The sequence below is a fragment of the Agelaius tricolor genome, unplaced genomic scaffold (genome assembly GCF_023055355.1).
Source record: "Agelaius tricolor isolate 1412-34295 unplaced genomic scaffold, bAgeTri1.0.p SCAF_1, whole genome shotgun sequence".
Classification (NCBI taxonomy): Eukaryota; Metazoa; Chordata; class Aves; order Passeriformes; family Icteridae; genus Agelaius; species Agelaius tricolor.
In genome coordinates, this window is record NW_027269261.1 from 57941240 (window position 1) to 57965282 (window position 24043).

The 24043-nt window shown below is 39.8% G+C and overlaps 1 protein-coding gene across 1 annotated transcript in view; it reads left to right on the forward strand.

Moving 5' to 3' along the window:
- The window catches only part of IGF2R (insulin like growth factor 2 receptor), a 57031-nt gene that overhangs the window by 11913 nt on the left and 21075 nt on the right, over positions 1–24043 (forward strand). Inside the window, exons 3-24 of the mRNA XM_071436021.1 lie at positions 2345–2469; positions 4112–4210; positions 4584–4713; positions 5718–5838; positions 6937–7054; positions 8573–8735; positions 8888–9068; positions 9806–9909; positions 10285–10449; positions 11124–11264; positions 11614–11766; positions 12669–12800; positions 13194–13341; positions 14714–14891; positions 15449–15564; positions 15948–16110; positions 17600–17779; positions 18815–18916; positions 19774–19875; positions 20531–20705; positions 22030–22197; positions 22759–22902. Of these exons, the coding sequence (XP_071292122.1) occupies positions 2345–2469; positions 4112–4210; positions 4584–4713; positions 5718–5838; positions 6937–7054; positions 8573–8735; positions 8888–9068; positions 9806–9909; positions 10285–10449; positions 11124–11264; positions 11614–11766; positions 12669–12800; positions 13194–13341; positions 14714–14891; positions 15449–15564; positions 15948–16110; positions 17600–17779; positions 18815–18916; positions 19774–19875; positions 20531–20705; positions 22030–22197; positions 22759–22902 (3108 nt within the window). The remainder of the gene's footprint in view (positions 1–2344; positions 2470–4111; positions 4211–4583; positions 4714–5717; positions 5839–6936; positions 7055–8572; positions 8736–8887; positions 9069–9805; positions 9910–10284; positions 10450–11123; positions 11265–11613; positions 11767–12668; positions 12801–13193; positions 13342–14713; positions 14892–15448; positions 15565–15947; positions 16111–17599; positions 17780–18814; positions 18917–19773; positions 19876–20530; positions 20706–22029; positions 22198–22758; positions 22903–24043) is intronic.

Below are 24043 nucleotides of genomic sequence, written 5' to 3' on the forward strand. Positions count from 1 at the left end.
GATCATGTGAGGGGCTGATGTTCCCTGCCCTGTGAGCAAGAGTGTGATGAGGCATGTGCCACTGAAGAGACTTTTAGCAAGTTCTCAAACTAATTGTAAGCATGTAAGGGGAAGAGAGCATATGTGTTGGCCTGTAGTAAACAAGATTTAGTGGCTAAACTTGTTTTTTCTTGAATATTACTTTAACTGAGAAAATTGGAATCAGCTCAGAAGTGCCTTTAACGCAGTGTACTGTGTTTTTAGCACAGAGAGAAGCTAGTGCATACAGAGCACGAAGTCCTCAGATGGTGCTGCCATAAGTTCCCTGCTAAATGGGATCTTCTAGCTGTATACATTTATAACTGGAGGGGTTTTAAGTCATGTGCATATTGTTACTATATACATCTCTTGCCTAGAAGTTGTGTTGGCTTCCTTCTGCTAATCTGTGGAAGAAAAGGGGACACCTTGACAGTATCTTCTAAGCAATCATGTGATAAGTTACACTCTTGCTCTCAAAGCAGTATGTAGCTCTTAGATTTAAGACAGCTGCATAGCACTTTGGCTAGCATCAGTGCTGGAAGCTGTAGAACCTGAAGATTGTGTTTTGATAATACAGGAAATAACAAAGGCACAAACCACATGTATGATCTTTCTGCACAGTTTTTTGGCTTCTGCTCCCCTTTTGTTCTCTAGGCTGTCTTACGTGGGTGCAGTGTAGTTTTCCTTGCCTTAAGTGAGGAGGTAACAGGCTCAGCAAAGTTCCTACAAGTGTGTTTTTTAAAATGAAATAACATTTGGCCTAAGTGCAAAGCTGCTATCTGCAATGATTACAGATTCGACTTGCTTTCTCCCTAGTGTAGACATAAACTAAAATGGAAACGGGGAAGCTGATCCATGCTCACACTTTATAGCATTTTCTGTTGTTCAAACCAAACTCATCGCAGAATTAAAATCTACTTCCTTAAAAAAAAAAAAAAAAAAGAACAGCCTGGTGTTAGCATGTAAGATCTAAAAGCACTTGGTGTTTAATATTAACCAAAATGGGCTTGAGCAGGAACATTTCAGTGGCCTGAGCTGGTGTTCAGTGTGACTTGAAATGTGCTCCACCTTTCCCCTTCATGTCAAGTGCTGGGGAGGAGAGCAGTGTGCAGTGACAAAGCACTGCCCCTACTCATCATGCAGCATGTGAGCTGTGCTAAAGGGGATGGGGGATTTGCACTGAGGCAGTGGATCTATGCTGGGTTTGTCTGCAGAGAGTGCCAGTGCACAGGCACCAGTGTGTTCTTCATTAAGTAGATTAAAGATTAAGTAGAGCCAGCAATGTGCACCTGCAGCCCAGAAAGCCAGCTGTATCAAAAGCAATGTGGCCAGCAGGTCGAGGGAGGTGATTCTGCCCCTCCTTTCTCTCTGGTGAGACTGCACCTCAGCTACTGCATCCAGTTTTGGGGTCTTCAGCACAGGAAGGGCATGCCCCTGTGGGAACAGGTCTGGAGGAGGGTCACAAAAATGCTCACAGGGCTGGAGCACCTCTCCTGTGAAGACAGAATGAGAGAGTTGAGGTTGGTTAGCTTGGGGAAGAGAAGGCTCCAGGGAAACCTTATTGCAGCATTCCAGTGCTTATAGGAGGCTCATAAGGAAAAATGAGGACTTAGCAGGGTCCGTAGTTAGAGGAAATTAATTATTACCTCTTTAATAAAATTATTACAGGAAGTAATAATTTTAAACCAAAGGAGGGTAGATCCAGACTAGATATAAGGAATAAATTTCTTAGTGATGATGGTGGTGAGGCAGTGGAACAAGTTGTCCACAGAGTTTGCAGATGCCCCATCCTGAAAATGTTCAAGGTCAGGCTGAACAGGGCTCTAAGCAACTGATAGAGTTGAAGATGTCCCTGCTTATTGCAGAGGGCTCCCTTCTAAGCAAAAACCATTCTGTGATAGACTCTCTCTCATCTTGTGCTGATGCTATTAATATAAATGATATAAAGGCTGAGAAACTGATAAATAGAAACTCGTAGGAGGAAGGAGTGAATTGTGATTGAAACTAGTTGGTAACAGCTTTCCTTGTTCCTAAGGAGGTGACTGGATTGTAGTAGCACCTGCTGTTTTACTTTCATTTTAGAAAGTGTTTGCTAAAAACCTTTAAGAAAGTACAAGTGTGACGAGAGAGTCAAATACTATCTTAACTTGGATCTGATCTTCCAAATCAGAAAATCCACAAAGATCTTTAGTTGTACTGTCTTCAAGTGGACTGGTATCTCCTGTGCTGCTCAGTGGTTGAAACTAGACCCTGTCTGTTGAGCTTCTAGGAAGGTGTTGTATTATAACAGTCTTTTTTCCCCCACCTTCTCATTTTTAAACCCTAGGTGAATTAGCCTTGCAGAAAGTTTCTGAAAGTCTTCTGGAGCTCAACACTACACGTAACTGCTTGCAGCAAGGCAGTCAACACCAAATTCAAAGCAATATTAACTTCCTGTGTGGGAAAACACTGGTAAGTCTAAATAATGTGCTGTTATCTTCAATGGAAATGACAAGTAGTTCTGACTTGCTTTTTAAAGAGACTTGCTGTGCTTTTGGATGTACTGATTACTGAGCTTCACAGCTTAAAGAAGAGCCAATTATGTTTTACTATTAAGTTAAAAGTCATAATTTATTGTGACTTTCAAAATTCAGTTCTGGTAGAAAATTGTTGCAGGTCTGCAGCTCAGCTCTGGTTCTGGGCTCTTCTTTGTCTTCAGTTCTTTTATATGGTTGGCACTGTAGTATTTTATTAGCTTAATATGGAGGAATGAGTCAAGAGTGTGCAGGGTACCATAACAGTGTGAGCTGTTGTTTAATTGTTGGCTGTGCCTTAGCTGTGAATCTGGCAGGACTGTTTAAATGACTGACCTCTGTTGTGGGGCAGCATAGTTGACAGCAGTAAGCCTTAGGCTTGGTCTGCACATTGTTGAACTAACAGTGCTTATACAGCCAGCTGGGCTTCTGAGGAAATAGTTTTTTGTGAGAATGTGTTTGAAGTGTGATTGGAGATCCCTGAAAAGTTTCTAGGGGCCTGTGTACATGCAGTTCCCTTCAAAATGCTTTTGGAGTTACACCCTCCACAGACTTAACAGACAGGAGGGCTCACTATGGGCTGTAATCAGCTCCCATATTTGTGTTTCCGGGAGAGGTATTTATTGGTGCTGCTCTTGGCACTGACAATGCTATTGCACACCCCCTCTTGGAAATCCAGCCAATTCAAACAAAGTGCCAGTGCAGCAGAGACTTAAAAGCTTCTTGTTCTGTTGCAGCAGATGACTCTTTAAACTAAATTAAAAATTATTGCTCAACTTCAACTGTAACACCAGATCATACTGATCTTCAGGCTTCTTCTGGTTAGCTCAGTTCTAATACCTGTTTGTCTCGTGACATAGTAAAAGGATTTTGTAATACTGTCTGGAGCAACTTGTTTCGTCCCCTTTTATGGCAGGGTTAAATGAGAGAGGTAATCAGTTTGTGTGCTAAACTGCTTCTTGCTGAGGGGATGGAGAGCCAAGTGAAAAATTGTTGTGTTTTCACTGTTGACATTCAGTTGAACATCCATTCCTGAACCATGGTAGAACACCCATCTTGAAATATATACAAATGTGTATAACATGAGCCTATAAAAATAGGCAGCTCAGGTCAAGGATATTATTTCTGTGTAGCGGAAGAGGCTGCTAATCAGTTGTTTCTGTAGGATAAAAGGGAACCATGGGTAAACCATGCATTGCCTCACTGTGTTAACCTATTTATATGCATTTCTATTGGTGTCTTCCTTCCTTTCTAGTAAGCAGATAGAACTGGTGCTTCTGTCAGCTGACATAGTGAGCACTTCTAAAGGATGGAATACAGTTACTGCATATTAGGACTGGATATGTTGAGTATTGGTGCAGACTATGGATTTGGCATCCTGCATCTTCCTGAGTGGCCCAACAAAGCTGTTACATAACAATCTTGCTGTAAACAAATGCCATTAAGAAATTGTATGCCCTTGTTCTTTGATGTGCTGTATTCTGTTTTTCTTAACTTCTTGAATAAACTTCTTAATGTCTACAGATGTAAAATAAAACCAGTCTGTTTTTCAAAGCATTATTTTTTCTTACTTAAAATAGGGTACCCCTGAATTTGTAACAGCAACAGAGTGTGTGCACTATTTTGAATGGAGGACCTTTGTGGCTTGCAAGAAAGACTTGTTTAAACCTGTGAAAGAGGTAATCTATGTACTATCCATGCAGAAGTTACTCTTCACATACGTGACAATTTTACTCTGATTACCTGCCCCCACCCCAGATTAATTCAAACAACCTCCATAAACCTATGTTTTTTACAGATATGTAAAGAATAAATGTTGGAAGTTGGTGGGGCTGAGAATTTGGGTGGTTGTTTATAGTAAAGCCCTTTTAAAAGCTGGAGCAAATTAGTCTAACTTTGGATGCCTCATTTTAATCAGCATGTCTAGCTTTGAGCTTCCAAAAGTAAAAAAACTTTTCCAAATACTAACTGGGCTTCATATATTCCTGTTCATAACTTCCCTCTACTTGTGTAGCATGGTTTGCATGTAATTTTTTTTTGTTGTTGTTCTAGGTCCCTTGCTATGTGTTTGATGAAGATCTCAAGAAACATGACTTGAGTCCTCTCATCCAAGTTTCAGGACACTACTTGGTGGATGATTCTGATGATGATTCCTTGTTCATAAATGTCTGCAGGGATATAGGTTTGAATGGTTGTTTATGTCACCTGTCAGTGTGTAAATTTCTTGTAACGTGGTTCTTCGCCATTGTCTCCGTTAAAGTTGTCCTATGTTCAAAGATCAGTATTTCAAGACTTAGATAATTATTTTGAACTCCCTACTCTCCAAGTATTGAGGTGTTCAGAGATAGGCCCCTTCTGGATGTGCAAATACTGTCAGGACACTTTTTCTAAGTGGGAGAGGGCAGCTTGTCTTGTATCTACTGCCAAATAGGACCAGTGTTGTTCACAGGGCTTCATGTGTTCCAAGTTTATTCCTTTGGACTCCAGGTTGTTGCCCAGTTCCTGATGAATGTCCTGAGGTGCATCTAAAGCATCTAAGTGCATCTAAGCTCTGTTTAGGTGCTTGCCTAAGTACTGGTGCATAGCTAGCACTTCCCTCTCAGTTGAGAGCCATATGTATAAGGAATTAAACCAGAAAAAAACATATTTGAAACTTGCTGAAAAGGTTAGTTTAGCTGTATACTCTCACTGAGATTTTTACTTAGTAGTTAAATATGTGGTTTGTGCCCCTGTTAAGGGTTTAATGCTTCTAGTTGTAGTGAGAGGTCTATTCTTTTAAACATCTCACTAGTATGAAACTTTTTGCTCACAGCTTTGAATTAGGTGGTTAATAATAGACAAAGAAGGGGAGGAGTAAGGAGGGGTTACCCCTGACTTGGTTGTGGAAAAAAAAAAAGAAACACTTGGCACACTTTTGGAAGTTTTCAAAGCCCTGTGTATCCAGAAGCTGTAGTAGCAAATAGCTGCAGCTGTTTTGTCAGGAAGGATGAATTTGCTGTCCCCAACCAGGGCAGCATGAATTACCACAAGCACTGCAGGTTTTGTCTTGTCAATTTCGCAGTCTAATGTAGCCTGTTTTTTAGAACTATTTTTAGAAGAACCCACAGATGAAATGGCGAGATGCTTCAGGTAGAGCAGGGCTTAGAAACTGAGTCCTATAACTTCTTTTCTATGTGCTATAACCAGGAGGTTCAAGTGGAGAGACCAGAAAGTGCCCTGCTGGCAGTGCTGCTTGCTTGTTACATGACGGTCTGGCGTATGATGTTGGCCGTCCAAAGGAGCAGCTGAAGCTTCAAGACAAAGACAGGTATGCAATTTTTGTGGTCATACTTCTGTGGGCACTTCAGTCATCTGGCCTGGAAACAACGTTCTTGGTAACAGATGAGTCTCCTAAAACGTAACATTAATACTTCTTCAGTGTTGAAGCATTAGCAGAAAACTGTTCAAAAATACTGTCAAAGCGCTCTGTCCTGTGGTACTGCCACAACAGATCAAATTTTCTCCTTTGTTGTGAGAGACTCCTTTTTACAGAATTGCAGAACTCATAGAAGCAAGGGGCGATAAGTGCACAGGCAGCAGGGTAAGATTTGGTCCTGTCTGTCTACTGTCTGAGGTCCCACTGGCTAAATGCATTTGGCTCACTCTACTACCCAGGAGTACTTGAAAAATTGGGAATAGGAGCAGATGATGCCTTTCTGTGCTGTGGCTAATCTGAAGCCAGAATGTACTGCTCTGGGAGCTGTTGTCTTCTGCCTGTTAAACTGCACAGAATAATAATGCATAGCTGGGAAGTTGTGGTGATCATCCTGTTCTCTCATCCAAGTCATCTTGCTATTTGTCTCCCTGTTAGTTACCATGTTTTATTCTCCTTCTCCTGCTTCACCTGATTTGACGCACTTGCCTTGCTCCTGTCAATTTGCTAATGAGTTCATTTTGCTGTTAATTCTAGGGGCAGAATGGAAAGAGTTTATATGTAGAGAGGTGAAAAAGTACCGTAATGTGACAAAACTTGAGTGGACACTGGTTTCAAAAGTTGCAAGAACATTTGCCACATCTGCTCTCCAGCAGTAGTTTTGAGAGCAAAACTGCGATTATCCTGTGTTCCTGTGATTATCAACTAAATTCTTGCTACAATATGAGTCACAAGGCATTCAACATAGTCTTAAGTAGGGTACCAGAAGATACTGTATTAAGTAATTTTGCTGGGACTATTTTAATTTCTATTTTTAATTAACTCTTAAGATTAAAGGAATGAGGATCTCCCTAAAAGTTGCTTTTAGGAGCAGGGCCGCATTGGTATATTCTGTTGGAGTGTCTAGCAAAGATTGAGCATTTCAAGAATATCCTTTTTCTGTAGAGTGTGGTGTCTTAACTGTCTTTTTGGTTTGTTGTTTTCTATTTCTAGGCTTGTATTGAGTTATGAGACACTATACAAGCATGATGAAGAAAGGCCCGGCTTCTGCCTAGGCCACAATCCAGCAGTGACAATCACTTTTGTTTGCCCATCAAAGAGGGGAGAAGAGGTAACTTCAAAGTTTTAGTTTGTGTTAACTGGTTGGTATTTAACTTTTGTATTTTATTATTTATTTTTATTCAGACCTGAAGAGAGCGTATGTATTTTTGGCTTGTAGCTTGTGAAGAGTGTGAGATTCTAGATGTACTCTTAAAGTCTTCTAGAACTTAAGAAATAAGAACCTGAACAGAATTTCCCCAGGAGTGTGTTGTCTCTTGTATTGGTGAATTTGGTTGTCCCTTTACAGGGGGCAACAAGGGTTCAAGGCTTATCTCTGAGCATAGGAGGACTTAGTGTAGAGTTACTCCTGGGCACATTGGCACAGAGCTTTGCTTGCTAATGAGCACTCTTCCTCCTCAGTCAGGCTGGGCAGGCTTACAGCTGTTGCCTGTTACTTGGTTTCTTTATTAATCTGTTCTTCCTCAGGGAAAAAAGTAGCTAGTAAGTGTCATTGCGTGGCAAGGGTCTGTCACTTACTAAGCAGGCTCATGAATTCTTTTTAAGTAAAATCTATAGTGTTCAGCAACAACTCAGTTTGTGCAGGACACTGTTTTAGCCTAACTTGAATGCAATGTGACAGTAACTTCCAAGTAATGCCGGGTAATTTCAGCAACCTACACTCCTTGAAGTGGGCAATTGCTAATGCTCTGCCATTTCATATAGTGATGCTTTTTGTTGCAGATTAGTGAAGAGGGAGCTCTTGTCTGGCTAATTTTTGGTTTAATGTCTAGTCCCTCATATGACCTAGATAGGTACCACACTTCACTCTTGTTGCTGCAGAAATAAACCCGGCTCTTTTGTACTGTCACTTTGTACTACCTTGCTATAGCTATGCACTCTTGTAGGATGAGTAGTATTACTGATGATACTTGTGCCTGTAATTTACCTCATACCTGTATATCTGCCAGTTGTTCCAGTGGATGGCAGAAATACAGATTTATGAAAGAATTTGCATTTCTAGTGTCTCACTTTAAAGTGGGGAAAGCCAAGACTATTGCTTCTCCCGGACGTGCAAAAATATATCACAACAGATAACTCATCTGACAGAATTGTTGGCTAAAGAGTTCTCAAATATCTCTATTTTGATTTGGACTGAGGGAATCAAAGCTGCTGAAACATCAGTGTCTAAAAGTCTGCTTTGCCTTCAGAGAGCATTTGATCTCTATTTCCTGCACTGAGGACTTCTCTGAGGCAAACACAATCCTAGCTTAGGCCATTTGGGCTCACATCTTTGCTTTTTCCAGCACATTAAGGAAAAGTACTTTTAAAAGCACTATTATTTTTGCTGTCTTTCTCCTAATGTCTGATGCTTTACTTCTGCTTAGACTTGTAATAGTTTGCTACATCATTTATAAGACCTGTTTTATTTCTTCTCAACACCTATTTCAGAGATGCCAGAAACGCACATCTTTAGTATTAGAGGTGAAATAGTTGTTACTGATCTTAGAGGAATGTGATACTGTTGCTTTAAAGATTATATTTCAAGTAAGTCAACTTATAATTTAATTTCTGTTCACTTCTGTTTTAGAGTTCAGGTCCCAAACTTACAGCAAAAACAAACTGCCGGTATGAAATTGAGTGGGTTACTGAGTATGCCTGTCACAGGGATTACCTGGAGAGTAAGAACTGTTGTCTGACTAATGAGCAACATGATATCTCTATTGATTTAAGTCCACTTAATCAATTTTCTGGTAAGCTCAGTATTTTTCTTTTGTTTTTGTGGTTTTTACTAGCCAGTTTTGCATTTCCTTATTTAGGGACAGAAAAAAAATGTCCCGGGTTGATATTTGGAGTTTCATGTCTGTCCTGATGTATGTTAAAACACTTTTTTTTATTCATTCAGAATATGTCACACCATATGCAGCCAAAGATGACAAAGAGGAGTATTACTATTACTTGAATGTATGTGGGAAAACCACTGCAGGTAACTGCAAGGATGATACAGGATACATTTCATCTTGCCAAGTAAAAGTTTCAAATAACCAGCAAAAAGTGGCAGGAAGATTTGCGAACCAAACCCTAAGGTGTGTAAATGCTCTTCAGCCCTACTGACTGGTCTGATTGGTCCGTTTCCTGCTTTGATGCTTACTTACTTGTCACATAATCAACAATTGATACAAAATGCAAGCATTTTTTGTCACTTTTTTTGTCAGAAAAACCGTAACAGTACAGCAGGATAGCATTAGCAAACAAAGGAGCTGGTGAGATTGGCAGAGGCCATTGGCTAGACAGAAAGACTTCCACTGACTTTGTTGTCCCAATTGCAGATTGTGGTGCACTGCCTGTTGTCTTCCTTTTTACATGTTTTACATGTAAAGCAGTATCAATAGAAGCTGGTTCCCAAGTGGCATATAGGGATAATAGTTTGTATGAGATTGTAAAGCAGAGATTAATTCATGTGGATATGATCTTCCATTTTGTCTGTGACAGGTTTGTTGCAGTGATTTTCCAGGAAGTATGACTTCCTCCTCTTGCAGAAACAGCCACACAATAAACTAGTGGGAATAAATATCCCATCATACCTAAGGGAGCTTTAGAGCATTTTTTAATTTCTATAGAAATTAATGAAAAATGATCAGAAAAATCAGTGGATGCAAGCCTTCATTGCTGTAGAAATGTCATTATTAATGTTGAACTAGCATTTGTTTTCCCTTGGAGTGAAACAATTAATAATTGAACAAGAGTGTGACTTCTGTTATGTGAAGAACACTGTGTGATTGTCTGACCCTATATTTCTATCTAAAACTGACTTCTTCCTCAGATACTCGGATGGGGATCTCACTTTAATTTATCCGAATGGGGATGCATGTAGTTCCGGCTTTCAGAGAATGACTGTCATAAACTTCGAGTGCAACGAAACAGCAGGTGAGTTTAACAAGCTCTGACAGCTCTGCTCAGGGTTTAACTCCCATGCTTGCTAGTAGACCTTATGCTCCAATTAATGCTTGCTTTGAGCCACAGCTAACACAAGAAATTGTTACATCAAGCAGTAATTTTGATGGCTGGCAGGATGTGCTGTGTAGTGGCACTGCTAGTCTAAATTTACACTGATGATTGAGAAGATGGAAGTATAAAAGCGCCTTTTTTTCTTAGCCAGTGGTAAAAAACCAGAAACACAAGTCCTCTGCAGCAAAAGGACTTCTTGTCTTCCTTGCTCATTGCTAGTCGTCAAGTCTTCTTGCTTTTTTCCCCTTCCCCCTCTAGAAACTTCATATGTGTTCATCTGTTTCCCATGTTAAGGTAATGATGGTAGAGGAACTCCAGTATTCACCGGTGAAGTTGACTGCACCTATTTTTTCACTTGGGATACAAAATACGCATGTGTTAAAGAGGAAAAAGATCTCCTTTGCAGAGTTACTGACAAGAGAAAACACTATGACTTGTCACCTCTTATCCGCAGTTCAGGTATGGCAATAAAAACTAGTGACTTTCAGTTACTTCTGCAGTCCTGAGTTTACATGCCATCCCCAGTGCAATTCTCTAGCTGAGTATTAGTCAGCTTTTGTTGTTCTTAGTGAATTTCTGGGATGCTGGTGTTTGCTTCCCTCATTCCAAACAGACTGAGTGCCTTGGTTGCTATGTCCATGACTGCCTTGGTTGCTGCCATCATAAGTGGTTTTCAGCCACAGAATCACAGTTTGCGTTGGAAGGGGCCATTAAAGATCATTTAGCCTGACTCCTCTGTCATGGGCAGGTACACCTTCCCCTAGACCAGTTTGCTCAAAGCCCCATCCAGCCTGGCCTTGAACACTTCCAGGGAGGGGGCATCCACCATCTCTCTGGGAAGCCTGAGCCAGTCAGGATCCACCATGGCTCAGCAGCTTCCATCCAGTGACTTGTGCAAAGGAGACACATCCAAAAATGGCAAGATTTGGCAGCTATGGCTTCAGGGGACAGATGTAGGTGGTAATCTCAGCTGGTGGGGGAATGGAGCTGAAATCAGGGCTTCAGGGATGCTCTGAAGGAGAGGTTATCACGCAAATAAATGTGGGCTACCCTATAATAAGAGGCATTTTGGTATGGAGATGCTGCAACAGTTTAGCCAGGTGAGTTGTTCTTAATGACCCTCTATATTTCAGAGTCAGCCCAGAACTGGGAAGCTGTGGACAGTAGCTTTTCAGAGGTAGGAAGGAAACATTACTACATCAATGTCTGCCATAAGGTGTTGAAGAGAGGAGGAGCTTTCAGCTGTTCAGATGGCGCTGCTATTTGCTCTGTAGGTGAGTTGGGTTTTTGTTGGTGGTGTTTATGGAGTTTTTTTGGTTCACTGTTTTTTTAAGCCTCTGAAGGCTTGGCACTTCCTGTGCAAATGGGGTTGGTTGTCCTGAGTGCCTTCATTTATTCGAGGATACAGAAGTTAGGAGCGTGTTTCTTTTGTGATCTCAGAAACGCTTGAAGAAAGAATGCACAGCTTTTTCTAACTAAAGAACCACAGCATGGTTTGGCAAGGTAAAATCAAACTCCTAATGATACTTTCTCATTAACTAGACAAGTGGAAAGTCTTAGTATCTAACAGAAGCTTCACTTCTTTTCAGAGAAACAAAAGTTCTGTATTTACTGTTTTTACAGATAAGCAAAACAACAGCAAGAATCTTGGAACATTTGTATCTTCTCCAAAGAAGGTTGGAGAGAATATTCAACTTATCTATTCAAATGGAGACAGCTGTCCTTCTAAAGAAAACAAAAAAATCCAAACGGTTATCACTCTAATATGCAGACCAGGTAAGAACATCCACACCCTGTTCATTGGTCCAGTTAAAAACTGTAGGTTATCTAATAAGCCCAGACATGAGTGCAAAATATTAGCATGTGCTAAATATTAGCATGTTTTCTATCTCTTTCTATGCACAAGCTTGAAGTATCAGGGTTTGTTTACTAGGATGATGGCAATATAATTGCAGGTATTTAGTTATTTACCTTTTATAAAAATACGCTTTAAAAACTCTTGAAATAAGATTCTTCCAAACGTGATTAAAGTATGCTTAAGTGTTTAAGACTCCACAAATATCTGGAAGCGATACAAATATCTGGAAGCACTTTCTTTCTCTAGTTATCTTGATGGGAAAGAGTAGTTCTGAACTGAGATCAAATACTTTAGCCTTCTTTTCCAATAAATATGGTTTGTATCTAAACTGCTGGCAGTTTATGAAAGGAAGTTAATATTGTTCATGTCGATTATAATAGTCTGCTAGTTAACTATCTCCCAGGAAAATAGAAAACCTTCGTTCCTCTACCTCTGCCTGAGGAACTTGGAACTTCCAAGTGTGCTGGCTGTTAGGATCAGATTATGCACTATTTGCTAATACAGCTATTGCTTTGTAGTAAAACCAGTTTTATATATCAAAATACCAGTTTTGTATATCAAACTAGACTTCATTTCAAATATTGTGATGGTTCTCAGGAGCAGATTGAGCCCTGTGCCTTTACTTCTGTGGTAAACTTTTATTTTTGGGGAGGATGATGCAAAGTCTGTGAAAAATATTTTTGATTCCATTTTCAAAGAACAGGTACTTTTATAGTTACCTTGGCTTTTGAGGAGAAATTGGTTTCTTAGGTGTAGATTCCTAGTTCCTGTTGGCAGCCCAGCTGTCTGTATGTGTAACGCGTTGCTCTTGTCATACCAGGTGATCTAGAAAGTGCTCCAATCTTGATGGCAGAGCTTGAGTGTTCGTATGCATTTGAGTGGTATACTGCTGCTGCGTGTGTCCTGTCTAAAACTGAAGGAGATGACTGTCAGGTGTCTGATCCTCAGGCAGGTATGTATTTCTGTTCAGCAAATCAAAAGGTCATTAGAGATAAAACTTATGCCACAACAAATAAGTCCTTATGATACCCGGGAGCAAGGTGAGTTCAGCCTAATGCTAAGTACCCACAGTTTTAAGTATGTGCATATGGAAGAGCAGAACAGCATGAGCTTAATACTCTCCCAGTGAATGTAGGAAAATAGATGTAATATGTATTTTACTGAAGTAGATCTCTCTGTATAAGAAACCATGCTTTTACTTTTCCACTTTGTTTCTGGAACAGTAATTGCATAGAAGGAGGCTTATTCAGGGGGAGGTGAGCTAGCCATGTGACTGACTGAATCAAAACCTGTGAGAAATATCAGGACAAAATCAAACTGATACAGTTTATTCCTTCCTGATCAGGCTTCTCTTTTGATTTATCACCTCTGGCCAAGGCAAAAAGTTTCTATACAGTTACTACGAAGGAGTACTGGTTTTACATAAGCGTCTGTGGCAGTCTGCCTGATGACCGGTGTCACACAAAATCGGCAGCTTGCCAAGTAACGCGGAGGTGAGTAACTCATTCTCTTGTCTGTAAAGGAAGATGTCTTGTTGCATGATGTGTTGTTGGTGTGCAACAATGAACAATTTGCATGTAAAGTAATTACTGGGCTACTTGTAATAGATTCAGGTAATTAGCATATAATTTGCAGTAATTACACTGCCAGCTGTTTCAAGCCAAATGCACATATATGTAGCCTTGCTTACAGCTAACTTGTGAGATGCAATGTGCCCATTGCTCTCCCTTTTGTTATCCATAGGGACTGTAAATTCTAGATTACTGCTGCAGCTGTAGTAAGGCAACCTATAATCCAGAGATTGAGGGTCAGCTCTGTTCCAAGAGCTGGCCTAAAGAATGTGAGCTTGCTGCACTTGGGATGAGCAGGGGCTGCCTTAGGTAGTAGTGAAGCCCAGATCTTGCATGTTGTACCATATGGCCTCAGGTTGTGCCAGTGGATATTTAGATTAGATAGTAGGAAAAGTTTCTTCATGGAAAGGGTTGTCAGGCATTGAAGCAGGCTGCCCAAGGAAGTGGTGGAACTGCCATCCCTGGAAGTGTTCAAAATATGTATGGATATGGACTTGAGGACATGGTTCAGTGGAAAGATTTGGTGGTGGTACTAAGTTGATGGTTGGACTTGATCTGGGAGGTCTTTTCCAACCTTAACAATTTTATAATCTCTCTTACTAAATGGGCTGTTCCATGTACAGTCCTAGTGTGTACTGCTACTCTGACAGCATCACTGCTTTTGCCTCCTATAAACTATGGCTGAGGTAGCATCAGAAATACCTGTGTACTTCAGGTTTCCAGGTCAGCCTGCTGCCAGAGATGGGGTACTTGGCCCTGAGTTACTCTCCAGCCAAAGACACTTTTCTGCAGACCCTAGAAATGTTCTTCAGAGGAAGATGATCAAGCTAGGTCTGATAGAGTCAATGTTAAGTCAGTGACAAAACACTCCTGAACCAAAGCTGATACCTAGCAGAGAGCTGTTGTGCAGTCCTAGGTCTTCATTGCCCATATGTAATTGGATGAGGCCAGTTTGACCCCAAGATGAGAGTGTCTGCAGTTTGACTTCCACTTTGGAGAATGAGAACTTGATGGTATTGTCACCCTTTTAGAGACAGGAGTACTCAAGTTTTCTAGATATCTTAGCAATATGTAACTTCTTTTCCTTTTCAAAGGAGGACATCTGTTCATGTTTTAAGTTTCCTTTTGGCAGCGTTCTTTTTATCCCAGCTCACTGACGTCTAATCAACCTTATTTAATTATTATGCCTTATTATGGTGTCTTGTGTAAACTTATGTGGTTTCTATTTGTAAAACTTCTCTTGGAGATGATTTTGCATTCTGTTCACTCTCAAAACTCACTTTTTATTTTCTAGTAATGATCAGTCTTGGAGTCTTGGACTGCCCAATTCCAAACTTTCCTATTATGATGGCCTGATTCAGTTGACCTACAAAAATGGTGCAGCATACAACAATGAGAATAAAACACAGCGCTCTACCCTTATAACTTTCCTGTGTGACCATGATGCTGGAATAGGTCAGCCTGAGTATCAGGTAAGAAGTTCTAAATGAAGAAAGGAAGGATCTCCATCCTAAAATACTGACAATAGCTACTAGGTCTGTACAAGCAGGGTGTTATGTGTGGAAATACCCAGTATCTGTAAAGCAGACTAAAATAAATAGTTATTTCTCTTGGTATATTTGACTCTTGTTGCAGCCATAAAGCTTTCCTTGACCAGTGAACAGTAAACTGTTTACCTGGGTCCAGATTGTTACCTCACTCTCTTCTAGTGGGCCATGTAATTAGTGCTTTTGGTTGTCTCGTATTTCTAGCTGGAAAAAACCCAATGTGGCTGAGAAGTAACAGATGATATGACTGTGTACCCAGCAGACAGCAGTTTAACAGAACCAGAGCAGTTTTTTTGGCAAGAGCATTTTTGGTGACACAGGGAATGGCAAGATCTATAACAGGACAGACCAACACAAATCAGTCTGAGAAGATATATCCCAAAACCCAGGAGAGATACCAAGCTTGATGTATAAAGCAGTAGCTGTGAGTCACAAAGTTGTCAATGTGAAAAGCCTCTCTTAGCTATTCTGCTCATTTGTAGAAAGAAGATAACTATACCTACAACTTCAGGTGGTACACTGAACATGCTTGTCCAGAAATCCCGCTGGAATGTGTTGTGACAGATCGCAACACCATGGACCAATATGACTTGTCAAGGTAGGAAAGTGACACATGCAGTGTAACTTAGCTATTCTAGTTTGGTGTTCTGGCTGAAGTTGGTTTCCTGTGTAGACAGCACCAGAAGCTTCACCTCTTGTCAGAGTCTTGACTGCAAGTATGGTGAAACCCCTCTAGTATGTTGGCTTGCCTCCTAGGATGTAAACTGACTTTTTGGGATGGTTTTGCTTATAAAAACATATTACCTTGTCAACTGTGCTCTGTGTCCCAGGAGTATTCTTTCTAATTGTAGCACTTAAAAATGAGGGGGAGAAGTTAGTCGGGAATGCCTTAGGGTTGCTCTGCTTCTTGAGACTGAGAAAGCTGGAGAGAGTCTATGAAGCATGTGTGTCCTTAGAGCAGAACTTTCTCTTTCTGCTTAGATTAGCAAAATCTGAAAAGAGAGGTGAAAACTGGTATGCCATGGATAATTCAAGACCAAGTGAGCGCAAGAAGTACTACATAAATGTCTGTCGACCCCTGATTGCTGTCCCAGGATGTGACCGGCGAGCATCTGTCTGTCAGATGGAATATAAGCAGGTTTCTGTGAGTACCCTTTCCAGCCCAACTCAGAGCTGGTTTGCCACATGAGTGAGACTGAAAGAGACACGAGTGAGATTAAAACAGCCATGTGAATTCTTACTCCTTGTGCAAAGGGATATTTTGTGTACCATTATAGTTGCATAATCATAGCAAAATGGTAGAGCTCCTGTCCACCTCTTCAAAGAATAAAGCTTTAATTTTTACAAGTGTACCAATGTCATGTTTGACACTGCTGATTTTTTGCCCTGTGTTTCAGAGGCAGACATGCTGCATCTCTTTTGCTGGAGTCTCAGAGACTGCTAGGAATACACATTTCTTTAGGAACAGGCTGTCCTCCTGGATATTTTGTCATGCTTTGGGCTTGTTTTAGATTGAACTGTGGAAAAAATTTGTTTAAAGATTCTTTGTTGCATCCCTGCCCTCCCTGAGCTTGCTTTGGATCTGAAGAGTAGATTAGGTGGATGTTGCCAAGCAAATAAAAGAAGAAACAACGCTGGTGGATGTTATGGGCCTCTACTTCTGTATTGCCCTGAAGTATAACAATTTATCATGGAAGTGATAGAAGCTGACAGGCTGAATTGACCCATTGCCCTCACTGACTTCGTTGCTGCTCAGAGCTGTAGGGAAAGCTGAGCTAGAGGCTCACCCAGCCGTCCTAGTTCCTTCGATCAAACAGAGAGAACACCTTCCTCTTAAAGGGGATGTGTTAGTGACTGAAGCCAGTCATTGCCAACACAGCACTTGAGAGATAATTATTGCTCATTCTCTGTGGTTGCAATAGGCCTTGTTGTGCAAGGCTGCTTCCTTTACATGTAGAGACACTTTAGAGCTTTATTACTTCACTGCTTGAGATAGTGAGTAAAAGGTGAGTGCATTGGGTCAATCTAAAGAGTTGTTAAAAAAAAATTAAAAGGGCAGAAGTCTGTGGACAGCTGTTTTGGAGGTATATTCTTCAGTTTGTTCCTGCTATTGACTTAAAGTAGTTTCTTAAAACTAGGAAACACCAGTTATGTTGCAGTGACAATGACTTCAGACTTTGGTAGTAGCACCTACTGTCTTTCTAGTGCTCAGTTTCTGTCACTGATTTTTAGTCTTAGCTAAGCATGGCAGTTCCCTAAAGTTAATGCTGAGAACACCTGGAGGCTTCTACATATTGTTTCAAAGAGCTCTACAATAAATTCTATCTATTGCAGAAGACACAGGCCTCCCTAAATTGATAAACTATGTAGCCCAGGAGATGCGGATGGATGTTCTAAGGTACTACAAGCACCTTATTGTACTAAAAATAAAACCAACAAAAATGGAATTGTACCTTGTTGTGGAGGTTGTCTGTTAAAAATGTGAAACTTGAATATAGAATGGGAGAGAAATGTTGAGAGCTTTGTTGTCTTCAAAGCTATTAACCTGTGTACAAGAGTACTGTAGTAGGTATCTTCTTTGTGGTTGTATCTATTTTTTTAAAAGTTTTTGACATGCTTTTCTTTATTTCTAGGCTTCTTATTCTGAAGTCACCTCTATTAGTAATCTTGGTGTTGCCAGCAAAGAACTAGTAATTGAAAGACCTGGACATGTTTCTCTAACCTATGCAAATGGCTCTGTGTGCATCAATGCTGATGGAAAGACAACTACTTACACCACTACCATCCACTTTGTCTGTTCCAGGGGCACTCTTGTAAGGACAAATGATCTTCCAGTTGTTATTTCATCATAGGTTTCTCATCCTATAACATGAAGCCACATGAAGATGTGTAGTGTGTAGCAGATTTGTGGCAAAGGAGACTTCTTGAGGGTTTGAAATTGAGATGTAAAACCAAAACTGATTTAGATGCTAGAGGAGCACGTCTGAGTATTTTATCATAAACAAGAACTAGATACAAACTAACAGCCTTGATGAACAGTAGTATTTTGGACTAGTCTAATTAGCATGAAAAATACTATTACGTGAAAATGAGTACTTAAAACAGCAAACATTGTGGACACTCTTAAGCAGAAAAATATTGTAAAGTGCATTCTCAGGCTTAGGTTCTGCATTCTCCCTAGACTGTTGATTCTAGAATTCTTAAATCTGTAGAGCTTTTTGGGCTACAACTCCACATACTGAAGATTAGATTGAGGGGATTATTAGACTTAAGCTTGTGTAGACTTGTATTCCTGGCTTTTTGAATCTGCAGGTCTTGCTCTCCCCTTACCCACGTGATCTTTAGCCCAAGAGGTGTGGTGAAAAATCTGTGACATGAAGCAGTTATGAACTGCTTTGCTTTTGTCTAAAACACTGACATGAAGTGTACATAATTAATATTCCTGTTACCTTGTTACCTCACCTAACAGATTTCTGTTGCTTTTCTTTTGCCTTTTTTTTTTTTTTAAATGATGGACTATGTATTATACACCAAAATTCCTCAAAGCTTAGACTGAGATAAGATCTAGTTATACGTGTCTAGATTAAATATTGACTTTAATCTGAGTATTTGGATGTCAGATTCTGTTCTTGGCTAATGCTTGGTCACATAGTAAATGCTTAACTAGAATAAGTTTTCAGTGATGACCTTCAAAATAAACCAGGGAGAGGGAAGTGGGGTGGAAATTGTGTGCCTTTGTAGTGAAGTCTTTTAGAAGAACCTGACAGTTTCTCTAAGGAGGCATCTCAAATATGACAAAGTGTTAGCTATTGCACTTACTCTAGTCTTCCTCTGCAATCTGTTTCCAGAGTAGCAGCCCACGGTTTATAGCTATTCTGGATTGTGTGGCCACTTTCTTATGGGAAACTGAGGCTGCTTGCCCAATAAAGGAAGCAAAAGATGATTCCCAGGTGAGAAAGGAGAATATAAATCGTATTTATAGAATCAATGTACAATGTTTATTTATAGCACTCTTGGTTTCTCTGTTTAAATGGCTCTTGAAGAAAACTACCTAAAGTGAAGTCTTAAGTTGGTTATGATGTAGTCTTGTGATATCTTATCATGTTGTATTTTTGAAGTGTTTCTGAAATGCCTAACTTCTGACAAAAATACTCAGATGCTTTCTTGTGAGAACAGTTTACTTCCTCTTGAATGCTTCATTTAATGTTTCATTCCCTTGCTATGTTGCTAGTAAAACTTGAGTTTATATGTATGGATATGTAATATCCTTGTTTTCTGCAGATCATGAGATGAGGCTTTTCTTTTTTCACACTAAAACATGAGATTAGCTCAGTTGCTCAGAGCATGATGCTACTAACACCAAGGTTGAGGGTTTGATTCCTGTTTGATCCCCATATGAGCCATACATTAAACAGTTGGACTCAATGATCCTTGTGGGTCCCTTCCAATGCAAAGCATTCTGTGAAATCTACTCAGTTGCTTCTGCCCTACAGGTCTCAGCATAAACACATTAGTGTGAAAACAGCCCTCAGTTAAAATTTCCATGCTCTTAGCTAATATGATAGATGCCATCTGTTAAATTCCACTTTCATATGTTGGTGTGGCTGATTGTCAGTGGACCAAAAGACTTGAACAAATATACAAAAGAACTGAATGAAGCTACTGTCAGAGCTGTTTTCTGGTGTTCTATATGCAGGGTAGGAATATGTCTAAATCACTGCTTTGGTTCTTGAAATGAGTTAGAGGTAAAATCTAAACAGAAGAAATGCAGAAGGAGAAAATAATTTTGTTGTAATTTTTTTCCCAGTCATGCTCTGTGCGAGATCCAAACACCGGCTTTGTGTTCAACCTGCAGCCATTGGCTTCTGAGCAAGGGTATACAGTTACTGGCAATGGGAAAACGTTCTCGGTAAGGATTCTGACTGCATTCTATGTTGTTTGAGTGCTGTTGTTGCATTTTTTGTCTTGCATAGTGATCTAGGGGAGCTTTCACTCAGTCTTCTTAGGAAGTATGAGTTGGCAGGAAAGCATTGTGGTTGAGGGAGGGAATGAAAGATAACTTAATTTGCCTTAATCTTGAAAGCGGTAAACTTCTGGTTCTTGGAGAACATGAGGTAGCTACACTTTTGAGGCTCCTTTTTGAGGTGATTTTCCCCTCCTGTACTGCCAATTTATCTGCTGATTCTGAAGAAATTGACAGGGAAAGCCTAGAAAGGGATTTAGTCTGTCCATATCAGCGTTTTTAATGTAATCTGCATGTGTCAGTAATCCTAGGCTGTCATAGATAATCCCATACTGATATCTTTAGGCCAAGAATAAGCATGCTGAACTACATCCTTTACTCTCCTAGTGGGGAGAATTTATGGACCCCATAATTCGAACATTGAGAATACTCTTACTGTATTATAGTTGAATTAGAGTCTGTAATTTCTGCGCTGCAAGACAACTGTGTTGTTTCAAATAGTTCTCTACAAGTGTTTTACTGATGTAGAAATGGCTATGTGGACCTTATTTTTCTGATGCAGTTAATACTATGTACATCTACATGTTTTCAAAACTTCTAGCTAAACATTTGTGGACGCTTGCCATATTGTGGTAAAATCAATGGTGAAACAGCTGCTGGGTGTGAAAGAGAAAATCTGACACCTCTGAGGCCACTGGAATTGGACAAAACCCTTTATCTATCCAGTGAAGGGTTTCTAACTCTTACCTACAGAGGCCTTCTTCATGTGGAATCAGGTGAGTTCAGGAAATACACAGGGTATTGTAAAAACTTAGTGTGAGTGATCTTCATTCCTTCTTTTGTTCATGTGCTGAAGTATATTTGGCTTGGTATTAATTACTTAAACAAGCTTGCTCCTATGGAAATTTTAGGAAGAAATGAAGTTACACAGAATGGTAATGGCTCAGTAATACATGTGCATTTCAAAACTCTAGGAAAGTGACTCAATACCCTATAGGGTTTTCTCCTTAGCAGATGAAGGATACTGGTCCTTGCATGGAGAAATGTATAGTCAAATTGGGAAAACAAAATGAACTCAGGTTCTTTTTCTAAGTAAAGTAATAGCTTTTAGCTTCAGTTTCATGGATAATTCTTTCTAAAGGTGTTTCATATCTGAAAAGTCAGTTTTCAGTAAGCTTGTACTCTCCTGTATGGAATTTTTTGAATTAGTGCTCTAATACTTCATATGCACCTACTTCATGAATTATATCTTTTGCAGGTAAAATGAATTAAAAATGTATATCTGGTTTTCTGATAGTAGATGCTCTTCAATTATAATGAAACTGAGCTTTGTAGAGAGGAATATGACATCTTAACAACAAAAGACCTTGGGAAAACTGGATTTTGTATTCAGGAACCTCAAAGGCTTCAGCATGCTTAATTGCTGGGGTTCTATCTCTTATTTTCTCAGTTGTGACATTTTTGTACATAATATGTAACAGTGATTAAGCTCTTATGTATTTTACTTTCAGAGGTTCTACAATTTTGATAACACTACTAAACATTTTGCTGACAAATACTACTCCCTGACATAATTCTGTCACTTCTTGAGGACTAAAAAGAACTTAACATATAGTGCTTTGATAGGATCAGTATTACTTGTTCTGCAGTCATTACACTGAACTTCTTACAAACAAACAGAACCCCCAAACCAAAACTTTGTGTGATATAATTTAAAAGCTGCTTGTTACCACTGGTGGTGTTTTAAAAGGTTTCTGTTTCTTCATATATGTCAAAGAACATAGGGAGCAGAGATCAATAAAGGTAATCATGTTGTTGAAATGTGTCAAGGAGACACATTTCAACAAGATGATTACATTGTCAAGGCATATTTTGGTCTCTTATTTGTAGAGGCAATTGTGGCTGCTAGGCAATGTTTCATGGCTCTCTGAAGAAGGCTTGCATATTTACAGCTGAAACCCCATAATCAGCAAGGTAGTGTTATCCTTGAAGCAGTTATTAATAAGAAACTCTTAGAAAATTTTGAAGTCGAGTATTAGCTTGAACTTGAATTCAAATGTTCCAAACAGAACCATCAGTAGATAAATGTTTGTTTTATAGGAACATCAGACATGTTCAGAGTGACTTTCATTTGTAATGATTCATATCCTGGAGAGCTTAAGTTTGTGCGTGAGGAGATAAACAGCGTGCTGGACGTCCATGATACTTTTTTTGAGTTTCACACAGCTCTGGCTTGTGCTCCTGCTCCTGTAGATTGTCAGGTTACAGGTAAGTACCTGGAATTTAGGTGGGCTCTTTCCCATGTTGGAAGGATTAACTGAACAGCAAACTTCTGCTCAGTGGAGGGCTTTAAGATTACCTATTGAGAAGACATTTGTAAGACTTAAAATCTTTGTAGAAGTTGTAGGGTGGGAGAAGAGGTAAGTTGTTTGAAGCAGGCTTAACTTAAAAAACGGGGAAAGAAGCTAATTTAAAACATTGTGGTATACACAAGAAAGTTGATAATTACTTTGAAAACATTTAATCATTACTGTGACTGATGCTGCTTCAGCCCTACTCTAAAGAAAATTAGTTAATTTAGTATTGACATCTGTAAAAATGCACCTGTGATTTGTGGAGAAGTTACATTTGGGAAGTAACTGTCAAGGGAACTACATTCTACATTTGGCATGGTGATGTCTTTGTGGCAGCAGTACATTCTCTTAATACTTATCTAATGTGATTCTGAAAGTTATTTTGAGTTGTGTATTTGTCAGTGAAACTGGTATAATTTCAAATCCAGTTCTGCTGCAAGTATTAAGTTCTCTCAGCTTACTGCATTTCTTCTAGATGCTGCTGGCAATGAGTACGACTTAAGTGACTTGAGCAAAGATGGTGAGCCATGGGTTGCTATAGATACTTCAAAGGAAGCGAAGAAGCGAACGTTTTTCTTGAATGTCTGCAAGCCCTTGCCCTATGTGACTGGATGTCCTGGTAAGCCAAGTGGGAAGCACTTCTTAACTTGTGTCTTCTGATGCAAGACCTTATAGTCAGAGTGAATGTCCCTGGGTGTTTTAGTAAGATTTATTGACTCCTTTCCGTTTAATCACAGAAATAGCATAGATCTGGATGGTGTATCTCACCCATGTGTCTGGGTGACATATGCAGGAGCATTAATAAACAGACTTCTGCAAGCTGAGAGCAGTCTTAATGCTCATCAGGACTTCTGCATTGAGATGTATATTAATGCATTTGGGAAAATTGCATTGAGGGCATTATTGCCAGGATCTGTGAGCTTATTATTATTTTCTAAAGAAGATAGGATTTAAAGTGTCATAGTTTAACCCCAGCCAGCAATCAGCTCCATTCAGCTGCTTGCTTGCTTCCCCACCAGCAGGATCAGGGTGAAAATCAGAAGGGCAAAGGTGAGAAATTATGGTTTCTTTGCCCATTAAAGACACTCTATTGGGGCAAAGCATAAGCTGAGCATACAAACAAAGCAAAACAATCCCTGCTTCCCATGGGGAGGCAGGTGTTCAGCCATCTCCAGGAGGGCAGGGCTGCATCACATGTAACAGTGACTTCGGAATGTCACTGTTTGTGACATTATTCAAAATAATGGAATAATTATAATATAATTCCAAATGTCCCTCCTTCCTCCTCCTTCCCCCACTTTATATGAGCATGATGTCATATGGTCTGGAATATCCCTTTGATCAGTTTGTGTCACCTGCCCCTGCTATGTATCCTCCCAGCCTCCTGTGCACCCTCAACTTCCCTTGCCATGTTATAGTAGGAAAAGCAGAAAAGGCCTTGGCTCTATGTAAGCTCTGCTCAGCAATACCAAAAAACTTCTATATTATCAACCCTGTGTTCAGCACAAATCCAAAACACAGCCCCATACTCACCACCAATAATGAAGAAAATTAAACTGAAACTAGTACACAAAGTCAAATCTTGTTATATTCCTCAATCCTTCAGCTACACAGTGTCTCTAACTGTATTGATGAATATGTGTGTGTTGTGTTCTGCTTCAGGAGTTTGAGACAGTTTACTTCAAAGCTCTCTTAAAGCTACTCTGTTATTTTATTTTACAATCAATTTAACACTAGTTGTCAAAGCTTTGAACTAAACC